The sequence below is a fragment of the Choloepus didactylus genome, chromosome 1 (genome assembly GCF_015220235.1).
Source record: "Choloepus didactylus isolate mChoDid1 chromosome 1, mChoDid1.pri, whole genome shotgun sequence".
Lineage (NCBI taxonomy): Eukaryota > Metazoa > Chordata > Mammalia > Pilosa > Megalonychidae > Choloepus > Choloepus didactylus.
The window spans coordinates 177,774,989-177,792,754 of NC_051307.1; the positions used below are offsets into that span (position 1 = coordinate 177,774,989).

The window sequence follows — 17,766 nt, forward strand, 5'->3', positions numbered from 1 at the left end:
CTGATCTGCAGATGTAATGGCTGGAGCTCTAGCAGCCATCTTGAACCAAGAGGTGACCTGGAGGACAGAAACAATGTATGGCAGAGTCAAAACACAGAAGGCATCTAGCTCTCTGATGATGTCTTAGAGCTCACCACTAGCATCAGACTGCCCACCTCCGTAACTTCTTACACGAAAAAATAAACCGTAAGTCACTGGGGTCAAGTTATTATTACTCCCAGCTCAACCTAACCCTAACTGATATACTCATTATGCCTACCATACCACTTATTTCACTATATGTTTTGTATTTCCTTCACTAGTTTATTTTTCTCCTTCCCATAACTTATTGTAGGTGATTCCTGAACAGGTCTATCCAATAGTACTTTCAGCAATGATAGAAATAATTCACATCTGTATCAACCAACAGGGTAATCACTAGCCATTTGCAGTTTCTGAGTACTTAATTAAATTTAAATATCCACATGTGGCTTGTGGAATCCTATTTTCTAGAACCTTTCAGTCCTTCTCTATACCCTTGTCTTTTACTCTTGACAATCTCATTTACTTACATGGCTTTACTTATCACCCTAAAGTGTATGTCGAGGTTTGACCTCTTAACCAAACTCCAGGCCTACATTTTCACCTGCAAGTGATGTCCTCAAATCACACTCTTCATTTCCCTTCAAAGCCTGTTCCTAATGACTCCTCTAATTTTCTAGTTGCTTGGATTCAAAATGAGGTGGTCCATCTCCCTTATGCATACATAACTCCTTATCACATCATCTGCACCCATCAACCACAAATACCATATATTCTATCACCCCAAGAATTCTCACGTCCATCTTCTCCCTTGAAGTCTCAGTACCCTTTTGGCCCTCTTCTTTTACAAATATATTCTATTACTATTAATTCTTCTCTCCTTGTATTCAAGATCTCGATTCTCCTTCATCTAAAAGCAACTTCTGGATTACCCTTCCTCAAATACAGTTTTGATGTCACTCACTTGCTTAAGGTTTCAATGGTTAACCCTGCTGAATTAAGAAATCAAAAACACTGACTTCCCTGGGAACTCCGACAAATAAATTTATATAACATTTCTGCTATATGTTCAATCATAGTAACAACGCAACATTAGCCTTATGGCTAAGATATGTGCTTCTTCTTAATTTCTTTGGTCCTTGTTTCCTTTCTTTTTTTACCCTATTTCAAAAAATTTATGGGATGTATTGTTTGTCTCTTTTTACCTCTAATTCTTTTTGGGAAAATCTCTTGTATATTTTACTATTTAAAAAGTATTATTTTTAAATAGTACGTCTCCAATCTATATCAAGAATATGGAAATGTAAACAGGAAGGCAGCTTGTTTCTAAACAAATAGTGTTATCCTTTTACAATGAACTTTGTACACCACTTTTATAAACTTATTCTACATTGTAAATATGAAAAAAGAAAAAGAAAAAGAAAAAGAAATGCAGTATACATTGCTCTGCCTGAAATTCAATGTCAGTAAATATATGCTCCTACTGCTGCTCCACAGGCATTCTATTCATAGCCAGCTGTATTACTCATTGTTCCCCAAATAGAGACTGTACTTTTCTGCCTCCACGCATGCTGTTCACTACACTTGAAAGAAAATCCCTGGCACCTGCCCTGTTAATGTCTTTTGACATCTCAGTTTATACACTGAATGCATCCTTCAACTGACCTTTAAACAAAAGCCCAACCTTGTGCTAATTTTCACAATACTCCACTACCAACAAGATGTGTTCTTTCCTTCCCCCTTTAAGTAAAAACCCATTATACTGCTTTCATATTTTATGTCTGTAGGATATAGGCACAAATCTTAAAAATGGTCCTCCTATGTGACAAGGTTATGAATGGTTTATTTTCTCCATACTTTCCAAGTTTTCTATGAAGAACTAATATTACCTTTAGAATGAGGAGAGGAAAAATGCTGGCGCAAATGTCAGTGGGGACAATCAGCGGACTTTATGGGGAAAGAGTCTTGGCTAATGGACTTCAAGGATTCTCGGTACACTGTCAACGCCATTCCTACTGTGAGGGCAGATGTGCAAGTGCATCAGGATGCCACACTACTCACGTAACTGATGCTCCTTTTTGTGGCTTCTATCTTCCTTGATCAATTTCCTGATTATTATTTGCCTAGAGAGAGAGAGAATGTGCTGGATACAAACATGAGTATTCTGTTCTATTTCTCACTGTAATGTATTCCTTTGGCAATATAACCTTTTAAAATTTGTGCTTCTTACATCTGCTGGACCCTGCTTCACACTCAGTTGTTTATGTATTTTAATTCTCTTCACTTGCTCAACTGCTGCGTAAGGTAGGGGCTATTTTATTCAACTGTGTCTCCCCTGCAGGGCCCAGCCCAATGACACACACAGAATGTGTTCAGTAAGTACCTGCTGAACAGGCACTGATGTAAGGCATCATATAAAGGAATACAATACTTTGAAGCTGGACAGGGTTTTAGTGATCACTTTTTTTGATAAGCCTCTTTTATTTCACAAATTAAAAAACTGTTAATCCAAGACAATGAACAACTATCTCAAGGTCATATAACACATCTGCAGCTGAATTAAGTCTAAGGCCCATGTTATCAGACACAAGGAAATGACACAGTATAATATTAAAATAAAGATGAAACCACCAAAATACAGGAGTAGCAAAATATCTAAATGACACAGGTAAATGATTAAATGGGTAAAAAAGGAAAAGACACACACAATTAACCCCTCAGAGGGACTTTCGGTATCCATGGCAACACACAAGAGCTTGGAAGTGGTTACTCCTGCCTTTACAACAACAAAAAGCTAAACAAACTGAAAAAAAATCAATGACTTTTCTTGGACCCATCAGAGAACTGAGGTTGCAGGGCAAATTGCCACCCAGAAATTTAGAGAGGTAGGCAAATGCAGAAAGTCTCAGTCAAATACAGAGAATCAAAGCCAAGTCCTGCTTATCTGGAACAGATGCCACTGGAGCCTAAACTGGTAGAAACATTTAAATGATGATTTTTTTCAAATTACTGGAGGATGAGTGGGCACTAGCCTGAAAGTGAGAAAAACAGTGTTAGCTGTCCCCCAGACTTCTGTGGGTTTTATCTCCAGGAACCCTACCAGGTCCCCATGGTAAAGAGCCAAGAAAGAGCTCTTCACGGCTTTTGCAGGAACAGCAAAAGTTTTGAAATATGCCCAGAGCAGTCTCCATAACAAACACCTACTCTCCAAGGAAAAAAACTTTGCCAGAGCCTTATCTGAACCAGGAGAAAGGTATTTCCCTGACTCTAACACCTCCTCAACATTTGTCTGACCTAGAGAGGGGAATAAAGCTAAGAATGACTTGTGAAGGTCTCAGGCCCACTAAAACATTCAGATTTAACCATAAGATCATAGAACACTTCTTTTTGTCTCTACCTCTATCACCATACCAACAAGGCTCCAGTATAACAGTGGATTACAGCTAAAAGAGCTACAAAACATAGACTATACCTGAGGAGGCATTCTTAAGGAAGCCCAAAGACAACAGGAAAGTCAAAAACAAATACATTTGATTGAAGCCTCTCACACAACAAACATAAAACATTAAACATAACCCAACTCCTAGCTAGATTAACATCATACCACACAAAAAAGGCCTATTTACCTCAGTTTCTTTTACCCAATACATCATGTGCAGCTTTCAACAAAAAATTACAAGGTAACAAAAAACACAATCTGAAGAGACAGAGCAAGCATCAGAATCAGACTCAGATATAGTACAGATGTTGGAATTATTAGACAGAAAATTTAAAATCACTATGATTAATATGTGAAGGGCTCCAATGGAAAAAGTAAACAACATAGAAGAAGAGACAGGTAATGTAAACAGATTGAAATTCTAAGAAAAATAAAAAGGAAATGCTAGAAATAAAAAAATACTGCAAAATAGAAATGAAGAATGCCTTCGATTGGCTCATTAGTAGATTGGACATGGCCAAAGAATCAGTGAGTTTGAAAGTAGGTCAATAGAACCGTCCTAAATTAAAATGCAAAGGAAAAAAAGAATGAAATAAATAGTACAGAACACCCAAGAACTATGGAATTTCAAAATGGAACAGGACATCTCAGAACTATGGGAAACTGAGGCACAGAGAAAAATGAAAGTAAAATAAGGCACATAATTGGAATGCCAGAAGGAGAAGAGAAAAGGGAATACCAGAAAGAAAAGAAAGAAGAAAAATTTGAAGCAATAATGGCTGAAAACTTTCCAAAATTAACGAGTCACCAAACCACAGATCCAGGAAGCTCAAAGAACATCAAGCAGGATAAATATAGAAACTACACCTAGGGATATCATATCCAAACTGCAAAAAAGCAAAGAAAAAATCCTGAATGAAGCCAGGGTTGGGGTGGAGGCTTATCTATAAAGGAATAAGGTTAGGAATTATAGCAGACTTGTCATCTGAAACCATGAAAACAGGAAGAGAGTGGAGTGAAATATTTAAAGTGTTGTTGAAAGGAAACACACACACACAGCAACCTGGAATTCTACATCCCAGTGAAATTATCCTTCAAGAGTGAAGGAGAAATAAAGACTTTCTCAGATCATAAAAAAACTGAGGTTTCATTGCCAGTAGATCTGCCCTGCAAGAAATATTAAAAGAGGTTCTTCAGAGATAAGGAAAAAGATATATTGGATCATGATAACTTGATATGATAACTTGGATTTATTCAGAAAAGGAATAAATGAAGGTAAAATAAAACTATTTGTTTATCTTATTCTTAATCTAAAAAAAAACTAACAGTGTATTGGGTGATTATAGCATATGTAGAAGTGAAATAAATAACAGCAATATCATAAGGATGGGAAGGAAGAATTGGTAATATTCTGTTCTAAGTTACCTGCACTACACATGAAGTGGTACAGTATTATTTGAAGGTGAACTTAAGTTAGTTAAAAAGGAATGTTACAAAGTTTAGAGCAAACACTAAAAAAAATTAAACTCCCCAGAAAATACAGTATTAAGAAATGACTTAAACAAAAAACAATTACAGAAAAAAGTCAACATAAAAATACTGTCATTGGAACAAATATAACAACCAAAATCCTAAGACAATTTATAACAATGACAATAAACAATTATTGGGTGATGAATGCAGCAGATATTGTTCTGAGCCGTTTACATGTGTTAACTCAATTATTTTTAAAATAATCAACCCTATTTTCAAATGAAGAAATTGAGGCACAGAGATTAAATTGCTTGCTCAGTGATGCACAGTAAGTGGTAGAGCTGAAATTATACCCAGGCAGTTGGCTTCAACGTCCACGCTCTTCATAAATAAATACAGTCTATTAACAAATTGATAAATGACCTTATTATATGGATTAATTCTGAATACAATTTCTGTCAGATTCACATTAAAAACACAGATTCACTAATAATGCCACCACATAGTACATGGACTAGAATGCTAAACCTAAAAAAAATCACACACCAAATGATTATTAAACTGCATGTACATATTCAGATACAAAAAGTTTAAAGAACATTTTTTAACAGATGTGTCCATAATGCATATGCAATAAAATTATACTATTATTATACTTCTTAATAATTCAAATAGAAACAGGTTAGATAATTGCAATGTAGATATTTTCCCTTTATTTAGCAAGGATGCATATTTAGCAATGAATGATTATGTAAAGCTACTACCTTTATCCAATTTTTTTGCTCTAGATAACTTTTCTTCTGATCTCCTTTTTAATTCTTGGACTGGAATACAACCCAATGCTTTCTCCTGGAGAGCAAGGTTCTCATAGGTTAGCACATGCTGAATGTTGGACTGAAGGATTTTTAGAATGGTTGAATTAGCAGTAGCCTAACAGAAAAAAAAAACCAAAAAACTGAAATCAGTTTCTATCTATATCTTACCAAAAAAATACAAACTTTATGTAATAAACAACAGATAAAGGGTAATGTATGAATTCACTGAAATACAGTATACCCCAAACCTTCACAATATTAGTATTAGGAGATAGCCACATCTGTGTCAGAATCTAAGATATATATACATATATTAACCTCTGTATTACTGAGTATATGTTTAAACAAGGATATGCTGAAATCTTAACCACAAGCTTGGATGAAGATTGTGCTCTGACTACAAGAACTATTAATATTATTATCTACAAGAATTATTACTCTGGTCAAAAGTTAAGTACGTAAGTAGGTAAGCATGTAATTGCAAGTAAACAAATAAGTGGAGTAGAATCTGGGATAAAAGAAGCAGGGATGAGTAAAATATAGAAAGCTAGTAAAACTTAAGTTTTGATTGTTATAAATAATATCTACAATTAGAAAGCAAAATCTCAAATTATTTAGTAAGGAAGGTGGCAGGGAAGGAAGAGAGGAAAAGTAATAGCTCTCTGAGGTTCCTGTCTAGTGGTAAGATGTTGATAGAAAATATGAAATTAAGTATTTGCATTAAAAACTTAAGGGCAATAATTACAAGACTAAAAAGAGGATATTCCACTTAACTCTCAGAGGGTAAATAAAGGAAAAAAGAAAACAAGCAATTAAAAAAAACCCAACAAAATGGAAGGAAAAGAAAAAAACAAGAATATATATAACAGAATAAGATGTCAGAAATAAATTCAAACATATTAGTAAACACAGTAAAAAAGAATGGGTTATAAGTGCTAATTAAGTAAGAGGTAGAGGTATTAGATTAAAAAAATAAAAACCATTATGAAATACCTTGCTTAGTGCAGGCACTGTATTAAACAATAAGAATGGGTACAAAAGACAGCTATGATCACTTACAGTCTATGGGGGTAAAGGAATTAAACAAATAACAACAGAATGACCACATTAATTTAACAAATATTTGTGTGTGCATGTGATAGATACTGGAAAAATAAGAGACCAAAATATACAAGGACATTATCCTCATAGAGCAAGTAGTCAGAGATAGAGAAACAACTACTGATATAACAATGTTCTTTTACTCAAATACTTACTGAAACTTTATTATTTGCTAAGCACTGGGGACATAATGATAAATGGAACAATTTATTCATAGGAGTAATAAAAGAAATATATAAGATAATATGAGACTGTACAACGGAGGGTCTGAACCTCGACTGGGAGGATGGGTGGGAAGGACTTTCCTGAAGAAACGATATTTGTAGTATAATATGAAGGATTAGAAGAAGCTAGTAAACAGGGAGGGGAATGGACCATTTCTGTCAGAAAGAATACCATGTAGATGGTTAGGGAGTCTGTGTGTAGGGCATATGCTTGGCATATTCTGAAGAATCAGAGAGACAGGGTGGCTAGAACATAGCTAAGGGGAAAATGCTGGCGAGATAAAGCTGAGGATAAAGGAGAGTTGGAAAGCAACAAGATAATTCTTGTCTCTTTCCAGGTAATGGGAGGCATTAAAGAGATACAAGTAAGGGAGTAAAACACACACACACACATGCACACACACACAGAGCTAAGGGGAAAATGGTGGGGAGATAAAGCTAAGGATGAAGGAGAGTTGGAAAGCAGCAAGATAATTCTTGTCTCTTTCCACAGTAATGGAAGCCATTAAAGAGATGTAAGTAAAGGAATAAAACATTCAGGTAATAATTTTCAGAATATCACTCTGGTTGTTGTGTGAAGAAAGCAGCAGAACTCCAAGAAAGCTGGTTGCTTGAACCAGGATGGTGATAGTAAAGACAGGAAAAGTGAATGGGTACTGCTTAGGAAGTAGTCATGGTAAATGACTGGATTATGGAGTCAGGGGCACTTAGAAAAGGAGAGAAATATGTTGGGAATGATCCATGGGTTCTGACAAGAGCAACTGGGTCGACTGAACCATTACAGTAGAAGAAAAACCAGGACAGTGTGATGCTAATGTCAAGAAAAGTTTCAAAGAGGAGGAAGTGATCAACTGAGCTAAAGACTACTGAATAGGCAAGTAAAAAAGAACTCAAAAAAGTCCATTACATTTAGCAATGTGGAGATCATAGTACTACTGTTAAAAGTGTAAATAATAGTGTAATAGTATTAATAAGGAAAACAAGTTGAAAGAGACTGGTGTCCCAGGTGGGCCATACGTATGAAAAGTGATGTGGGCAGAAAATATTAGAACTTCTATTTTTATTATTTTTTGTTCAAAAGATAAAACAATTAAATGATAATTATATTTAATATTTGGATTTACAGTAGCCCCCTCACTAGCTAAAGAAGCTACCCTGAGGATAGAGAGAAAGTGACACAAAATAGAGGGATTAATAGTCGCATGCTTGTTCCTACTTCTGCTGTCATGATGTTACACTTCTGCAGTTCAAATATGCCTGGGTAAGTGGATTTATAGATTATATGATGTAGCTTTACCTAAATAACCCTCAAACTGGCTAAAAAGGATTATAAAGAACCCTGAGCATTGAGGATAATACTAATAATTCCAGTACATGTAAACAAGAAGAAATGGCAGGATTAACATATGTTCTACTTTTTAAGTATGAATCCTTCAACAACTGTTTTGATATTGAAAAAGTCAGTAACAATTTACTGAGATTTGACAAAATTAGCTGCCCAAGTTTGAAATTATGAAGACTATTTAAAATATCAATATATGTCCACATTCATTAAATTATTCATTATTAAATATTTATTAATAATTTTTAAAATTAAGATATTTTTATTTGGCTTCTTTCATGATTTTTATAATATATACATTAGCATAGTAGTACATGATATAAATTCATAAACAAATAAATATAAATTTATTGAGAATATATGCTGAAAAATATTTTACTGATAGGGCACAAGATTAAGGAAGTACAGAGAACCACTACACAAGTACAGAGAAATAAAGATGAAATGATGAGTACAGATGACTCTTCATGAAACTTGCCTGTGAAGAGGAGGAAAAAAATAAAGCAGATGCAACATACAGGGATATTTTGTATGTTGGCTTGTTTCTAAGATAGGAAACCTTAGAGGATAGATTCTTGAATGTTAATCTGCTGTTAAAAATGCAGATTCCCAAGTTCCCTCCTCTCCACTTCGTGATTCAGCCGTCTGAAGTTAGGTTCAGAAATCTACATCTTCTGGTTATTTTGACGCCAGTGGTCCAACCTCAAATGAAACTTGCCTACAGCAAGGTTTAAATGCTGTTGGGAAGATCCCTAAGGAAAAAGGAGGTGGGCATAGTCAATTTGAGATCCCAAGATGGACAGAGCGGGAGGGATTCAGGAACAGAAGGACTGGCCTTTATTAAGAGGAGAAGCATTTCCTCCATTAAGAAGATATGGATGCAACAGATGAGTGCAGAAGCTTGAAGTAGATTTGGTGAGGAGAAATTCACAGATTTCTCAATGAAAAGGATATACCATTTACCAGAACTGATACAGAAATTTTTAAAAATGTAGTGTCTCCATTTATGTTATTTAAAAGAATGTTTATAAAAACAAGGCACTGACAGCAATAAACTGTTTGTTTGTTTAACACAGATTTTCATTTACTGAGAGGTTAAGAACTCATCCAGAGTATTTTTATTTTCAATTTAATTCTTTTCATTATGGAAATGACCTCATTCATTGGGTCATTTTAATAGCATTTGAACAATCTTGAACAATAAAGTTTCTTTTCTTGCCTTATTTTGTTACATATGCACTGGCACAACTGTAAAAAAAACTTAAGTCATAAAAATAGAAGATTGCTGATTGCAAGGCGATTACAGCAGCTGGGTTACCATATACTAATGCTATATAAAGAATCAGTTAATTGCTTGAGAGAGTAAAAGTTATTTGGAGTATAAATGGAAGGTTAAAATGCAAACTCTGTCTGTTTCATATCATAGAGGGTTCTTTTCCTTCACTAAACATACTTTCAATGATTTTGGTTTCTAATGTGTGATCTGTTTAAGACTAATAATAAGAAAAAAGTACAATGTCTATATTTTGTCAAATCAAATCATGCGATATAATCAGTAGAAGATGGATTAGCAGACTCACTTCTGTAGTTAAGATTCAAGGCTTCCCAAGCCCACAAGCCCTCTTTCTACCCTTATGTAACATTTTGCTTTTTTTTAACCTTTTGTCTTTTTGCATAATGTCTAATTTGGCTCTTAAATTTATTACTTGAATAAAAAAATTTTCTTATTAGATAAGTTGTGGGTTTACACAACAATGATGGATAAAATACAGGATTCCCATATACTACCCTAACAACAACATCTTGCACTGTTAAAATTGATGATAGCATGTTAAAATAAAATTGTACTATTTTTTTAACAGTAGTAGCCAGCATTTATTGAGAAATTCTATGCTCTCGGCCCTCTGTGAAGTAATTTACATGGATTACCTGATTTAAAACATGCAACACACAGGCCTATGAAATGTCCTATTTTAATAATTTTTTTAATTAGAGATGTTGTGGGTTTACAGAAGAGCCATGTAAAAATAAAGCATTCCCAATACCCCCCCCCATTGTTGATATTTTGCTTTTAGTGTGGTACCTTTGTATAATTGATGGAAAAATATTAAAATAGTACTATTAACTATAGTCCATAGTTTACATTAGGTGTATTTTCCCTGTACACCACCCTATTAATAACATCCGTATTAATGTTGTTCATTTGTTATAATTTATAAAAGAATATTCTTATATTTGTACTATAAACTATAGTCAATTGTCCACAATAGGATTCACTGTTACACAGTCCTATGTTTACCTTTCAGTTTTTATTCTAGTGACATAGATGACCTAAAGTTTCCCTTTTAGCCACATTCACCTATATAATTCAGTGTTGTTAATTACACTCACAATAATGTGCTATCATCACCACCACCCATTTCCAACACTTGACAATCAACCTAAATGGAAATTCTGTACAAAGTAAGCATCAATTCCCATTCTCTACCCTCAATCTATCCCCTGGTAACATATATTCTAGATTCTAACTCTATGAGTTTGCTTATCATAATCAGTGCATATCAGTGAGATCATATAGTATCTGTCCTTTTGTGTCTGGGTTATTTCACTCAGCATAAGGTCTTTAAGGTCCATCTATATTGTAGCATGCATCAGGACTTCATTCCTTTTTGTGGCTGAATAATATTCCATTACATGCATTTACCACATTTTGTTTATCCATTCATCAGTTGATGGGCACTAGGGTTGCTTCCATTTTTTTGGCAACTGTGGATAATGCAGCTGGGAATATCGGTGTGTAAATATCTGTTTGTGTCCCTGCTTTCGATTCCTGGGGGTATATACCTAGTAGTGGGACTGCCAGATCATTTGGTAATTCTATACTTAGCTTACTGAGGAACTGTCAAACCATCTTCCAAAGCAGCAACATGATTTTAAATTCCTACCAGCAATGAATGAGTGTTCCTATTTCTCTACATCCTCTCCAGCACTTAATATTTTCTGTTTTTTTTTTAACAGTAGCTATTCTAGTGGATATGAAATGATGTCTCATGGTTTTGATTTGCATTTCCCTAATAGCCAGTGATGCTGGGCATATTTTCATGTGCTTTTTAGCCATCTTTATATCCTCTTAAGAGAAATGTCTATTCAAGTATTTTGCCCACTTTTAATTGGGTTGTTTGTCTATTTATTGTTGAGTTGTAGGATTTCTTTACATATTCTGGATATTAAACCCTTATCAAATATGTGGTTTCCAAATATTTTCTGCCATTGAGTAGGTTGTCTTCTCACTTTTGTGACATAGCCTTTTGTTAAAAGCAATTTTATTGAGATATATTCACATACAATATGATCCATCCAAAGTATACAACCAGTGGCTCACAGTGTCATCATATAGTTGTGTATTCATCACCACAATCAAATTTAAAACATTCTCGCTATCCCCCCAAAATAATAAAAATAAAAAAATAAAAATAAAAGTAAAAAAGAATACCCAAAACACCCCATACCCCTTTTCCACCTCTATTATTTATATGTATTTTTGTCTTTATTTTATTACTCATCTGCCCATACACTGATTAAAGGGAGTGTCAGTCACAAGGTTTTCACAATCATACGGTCACATGATAAAAGCTATAAACAAGAATCATCAAGAATCAAGGCTACTGCATTACAATTCGACAGTTTCAGTTATTTCCTTCTAGCTATTCTAATACACTAGAAACTAAAAAGGGATTACTATATAATGCATAAGAATAACCTCCAGAATGGCCTCTTGACTCTATTTGAAATCTCTTAGCCACTGAAACTTTATTTTTTTTTTCATTTCTTTTCCCCATTTTGGTCAAGAAAGCATTCTGAATCCCATGATGCCAGGGCCAGATTTCTGGGAGTCATGTCCCATGTTGCCAGGGAGACTTACACCCCTGGGAGTCATGTTCCACATAGCAAGGAGGGTAGGGAGTAAGTTGGCGAGTTGGCTTAGAGATACAGGCCACATCTGAGCAACAAAAGAAGACTCTCTGGGGGTGACTCTTAGGCAAAGTTGTAAGTAGGCTTCTCTTTGCCATTGAAGAGATAAGTTTCATAAGGGCAAGCCTCTAGATCAAGGGGTTGGCTTATTAAATTGGGAGCCCCTATTGCTTAAGAGAATCGCAGTAATTCCCCATGTGGGGAAGTTTAATATTTCCACATTTTCCCCCTGTCCCTCAACAGGACTCTGCAAATACTTTTTTATTTTCTGCCCCAAATATTCTGGGATGTATTGCGGTATTACATTAGCCTATACAGAATAACAAGAACTCATTCCCTATTCTAGGTTCCAGTTAAATACATTCTTTAAATAAACTTAAATAATTTGACCAGACAGGTTAAATCAGATCATGTGCTGAAGAAAATACAATTTTTTTTAAATAAATAAATCTCTTTTTCTTTGGTCTCACACATAAGTTGGAGTTATAAAAAACAGTTAATATCATCCTTTATCCTGTATCCTAATTTACCTTAGTCCTAACCCAGTCCATTTCATTCATATCTCTAATTGTAGTCTGATCTCTTTTTCAGCTTCTGTAACAGTTGCTATAGAGTAATATTGACTAACAGAGCTGACAAACTCTAACTCTGAGTCTCAGGTGTCAACATATACCCAAATTTCCAGGGAACTACCAGGTTATACACAAAGAATACAGTGTCTCAGAATTTAGAAAGAACAGTTATAACTCAGGAATAGATGTGACTGCTGTAAGAGCTTCCCATCTAGGAACCTTTACAATAAGGCTTACTGAACACCCTGTACTCTGTAATCATTGATTGCCCAATCTCTGTCGCCATTCCATCCCCGGATAGCCTATACTCTCTAATTCAATTCTCAGCATTTGCTCATTAAACTTAGTTTATATTAGTGAGGCTTTACAATATTTGTCCTTTCATTTTTGGCTTACTTCACTCCACATAATGTGCTCAAGATTCATTCACCTAGTTGCATGCCTCATGACTTCAGTCCTTCTTGCAGCCGCTCAATATTCCATTGTACGTATACATCACAGTTCGCCCCTCCATTCATCCATCAATGTACCCTTAGGCCACCTCCATCCATTGCAAATCATGAATAGTGTCACCATAAACATCAGTGTGCAAAAGTCTATTTGTGTCCCTGTTTTCAGTTCTCCCAAATATACACCACACAACACAGTTGCAGGATCATATGGCAGCCCTACACCCAGTCCCCTATGGAACCACCACACTGTCCTCCAGATGGGCAGTACCATTTTACTTCCCTATCAACAGTGAATAGCTATATTCACTATAAATCTCTCCACATCTTCTCCAGCACTTGTATCTTTCTTTTTATTTTTTAAACAGTTTTATTCACACACCATACAATCCAACCTAGGTGATCCATCAATGGCCCCTGGTTTAATCACATAGTTATGCATTCACCACAACAATCAATATGAGAACATTTCCATTTCTTCCACAAGAAAAGAACAGGAAAAAAGATTAAAAATAAAGAATAATAAAAAAATAAAAAGTAGAGAAAACCACCACTAGAATCCCAAACCCCTCCATTGTAGCACCCTCTTAATATTTAGCTTTGGTACAGTGCCTTTGTTAAAATTAATGGAAGAACGTTACACTGTTACTGTTAACTATAGACCCTAGTTTGCATTGACTGCATTTTTTCCGTATACCATCCCATTTTCAACTCCTTGCAATGGTGACAAAATCTTTTTTTTTAAATAGTTTTATTGAGATTTATTCACATACCTTACAATCATCCACAGTGTACAATCAGCTATTCATGGTACCATCATGTAGTTGTGCATTCATCACCAGAATCAACTTTTGAACATTTTCCTTACTCCATAATAAATAAATAAATAAATAAAAGTAAAAAGGAGCACCCAAAACATTCCATCCCCACCAACCCACCCTATTTTTCATTTAGATTTTGTCCCCAGCTTTCTACTCATCTGTTCATTACTGGACAAAAGGAGTGTAAGCCAAGAGGTTTTCACAATCACAGTCACACCATGTAAGCTACACAGTTATGCAACTGTCTTCAAGAATCAAGGCTACTGGGTTACAGTTCGACAGTTTCAGGTATTTCCTTCTAGCTATTCCAATACACTAAAAAGTAGAGAGAGATATCTAGTGCATAAGAACGCCCTCCAGAGTGACCTCTCCATTTGAAATCTCTCAGCCACTGAAACTTTGTTTCATTTCACTTCCCCCTTTTGGTCAATATTTCCCACAATGTCAGGTACAGGCTCATCCCCAGAAATCATGTCCCACTTTGCCAGAGAGATTTCTATCCCTGGGGGTCATGTCCCACGTGGTGGGGAGGGCAGTGAGTTCACCTGCCACATGGGCTTAGAGACAGAGAGAGAGAGAGAGAGAGAGGGGGCCACATCTGAGCAACAAAGAAGTTCTCTGGGGGTGACTCCTAGGCAGAATTATAAGTGGGCTCAGCCTCTCCTTTGCAGCAACAAGCTTCACAAGGGCACGCCCCAAGATTGAGGGCTCATCCCACCAAATTGTTAGTCTTCAGTGTCTGTGAGAATATCAGTAATAACCAGGTGAGGAAATCCAACATTTCTGCATTTTTCCCCAGTTCCCCAGGGGGGCTCTGCAAATATATCCTCATTCTCCGCCCAAATTACTTTGGGATGTAATGGAATTTCACACTAACCTGTACAAACTTACCAGATCTCTCTCCTATTCAAAGTTCCATGTAATTATGGTGTTTGAATAAACTGACTGTACAAGTTAAATTATTTAGTGTGAGGCAGAAAATATAGATCCTGCACCAAATATTCATCTCTTCCCTTGGTCTCACACAGAAGTTGAAGTTTTAAAACACAGTCAATATTGGGTGACAAAGATTTTTGATGTACAAAAGATTTTAATTTTGATGAGCTTGTGCTTTGGGTGTAAAGTCTAAGAAATCACTGCCTAATACAAGATTCTGAAGATGCTTCCTTACATTTTCTTCCAGGAGTTTTATAGTACTGATTCTTATACTTAGGTCTTTGATCCATTTTGAGTTAATTTTAGTATAAGGTGTGAGATAATGGTCATCTTTCATTCTTTTGCACATGGATATCCAATCCTCCAAGCACCATTTGTTAAAGAAACTATTCTTTCCCTACTGAGTAGACTTGGCAGCCTCATCAAAAATCAGTTGGCCGCACTCTTTCTTTCTAGCTTAGCCAACTTGGTGAGTGAACTCACTGCCCTCCCCCCTACATGGGACCTGACTCTCAGGGGTGGAAATCTCCCTGGTAACACAGGATATGACTCCTGGAGATGAATCTGGACCCGACATCATGGGATTGAAAACATCTTCTTGACCAAAAGGGGGATGTGAAATGAAACGAAATAAAGTTTCACTGGCTGAGAGATTCCAAATTGAGTCAAGAAGTCACTCTGGTGGGCATTCTTATGCACTACATAGATAACCCTTTTTAGGTTTTAATGCATTTGAATAGCTAGAAGTAAATACCTGAAACTACCAAACTCCAAACCAGTAGTCTTGACTCTTGAAGACAACTGTAAAACAATGTAGCTTACAAGGGATGACAGCGTGATTGTGAAAGCCTTGTGGATCACACTCCCTTCATCCAGTGTATAGATGGATGAATAGAAAAATGGGGACAAAAAACTAAATGAAATGCCAGCACCATGATGTTTTGACCACTATAACTTTGCAATATGCTTTAAAGTCAGGAAGTGTAAATCTTCCAAATTCATGCTCCTTTTTCAAGATGTTTTTGGCTATTGCGGGCCCCTTACCCTTCCAAATAAATTTGATAATTGGCTTTTCCATTTCTGTAAAAGTAGGCTATTGTAATTTTGATTGGGAATGGCATTGAATCTGTAAATAATTTGGGGTAGATTTGATATCTTAACAATATTTAGTCTTCCTACTCACAAACATGGAATGTTCTACATATTTAGGTCATTTTTGATTTCTTTTAGTAATATTGTGTAGTTTTCTGTGTACTAGTCCTTTACATCCCTGGTTAAATTTATTCCTAATTATTTGATTCTTTTAGTTCTATTCCAAACGGAAATTTTTTTGTTGAATTCCTCCGCAGCTTGCTCATTACTGTTGTATAGATATACTATTGATTTTTGCATGTTCATCTTGTGCCCCCCTCAACACTTTGCTGAATTTATTAGCTTTAGTAGCTTTGTTGAGGATTTTTTGATACCTCCTATATATAGGACATTGTCATCTGCAAACAGTAAAAGTTTTACTTCTTCCTTTCCAATCTGGATGCCTTTTATTATTATTATTATTATTATTATTATTATTATTATTATCATTTTCTTGTCTGGCTACTCTGGCTAGAACTCCCAATACAATGCTGAATAACTGTGGTAACAGTGGGTATTCTTGTCTTGATCCAGATCTTAGAGGAAAAGCTTATAATCTTTCACCATTGAGTATGTTAGCTGTGGGTTTTTCCTATATGCCCTCTATCATGTTGAGGAAGTTTCCATCTATTCCTATTTTTCTAAGTGTTTTTATTAAGGATGCTGGATTTTGTCAAATGCCTTTCTACACCAATGGAGGTGATCATCTGATTTTTTTCTCTTCATTTCATTAATGTGGTGAATCACCTTATTTTCTTATGTTGAATCACCCTTGAACACCTTGGATAAAACCCACTTGATCATGGTGTGTACTTTTTTTAATGTGCTGTTGAATTTGATTTGCAAGTATTTTGTTGAAGGTTTTTGAAGCTACACTCATAAAGAGAAATTGGTCTGCAATTATTTTTTCTTGTAATATCTTTATCTGTCTTTGATATTAGGATGATGTTGGCCTCATAGAATGATTTAGGTAGTGTTCCCTCCTCTTCAAGTCTGTGGAAGCGTTTGAGTAGGATTAGTATTAATTCTTCTTGGTATGACTGGTAGAATTCACCTATGAAGCCATCTGGTCCTGGGCTTTTCTTTGTTGGTAAGTTTTTGATGACTGACTCAATCTCTTTACTTGTAATTGGACTGTAGAAGTCCTCTATTTCTTCTAGTCAGTGTAGGTTGGTCATGCATTTCTAGAAATTTGTCCATTTCATCTATGTTGTCTAATTTATTCCTATACAGTTGTTCATAGTATCCTTCTATAATCCTTTTTATTTCTGTAGGGTCAGTAGTAATGTCCCCCCTCTCATTTCTGGTTTTATTTATTTGCATCTTCTTTTTTCTTTGTGCATCTAGCTAAGGGTGTGTCAATTTTATTGATCTTTTCAGAGAACTAATTTTTGGTTTTGTTAATTTTATTGTTTTTTCATTCTCAATTTCATTTATTTCTGCTCTAATCTTTGTTATTTATTTCCTTCT

General features: G+C 35.3%; 1 protein-coding gene across 4 annotated transcripts in view; it reads right to left on the reverse strand.

Annotated features, from left to right (window-relative positions):
• NGLY1 (N-glycanase 1) overlaps window positions 1-17,766 on the reverse strand; it is a 103,014-nt gene that overhangs the window by 42,795 nt on the left and 42,453 nt on the right. For all 4 annotated transcript variants that reach the window (XM_037845988.1, XM_037845971.1, XM_037845961.1 and 1 more), the window contains exon 4: window positions 5,698-5,863. In XM_037845988.1, coding sequence (XP_037701916.1) covers window positions 5,698-5,863 — 166 coding nt within the window. The remainder of the gene's footprint in view (window positions 1-5,697; window positions 5,864-17,766) is intronic.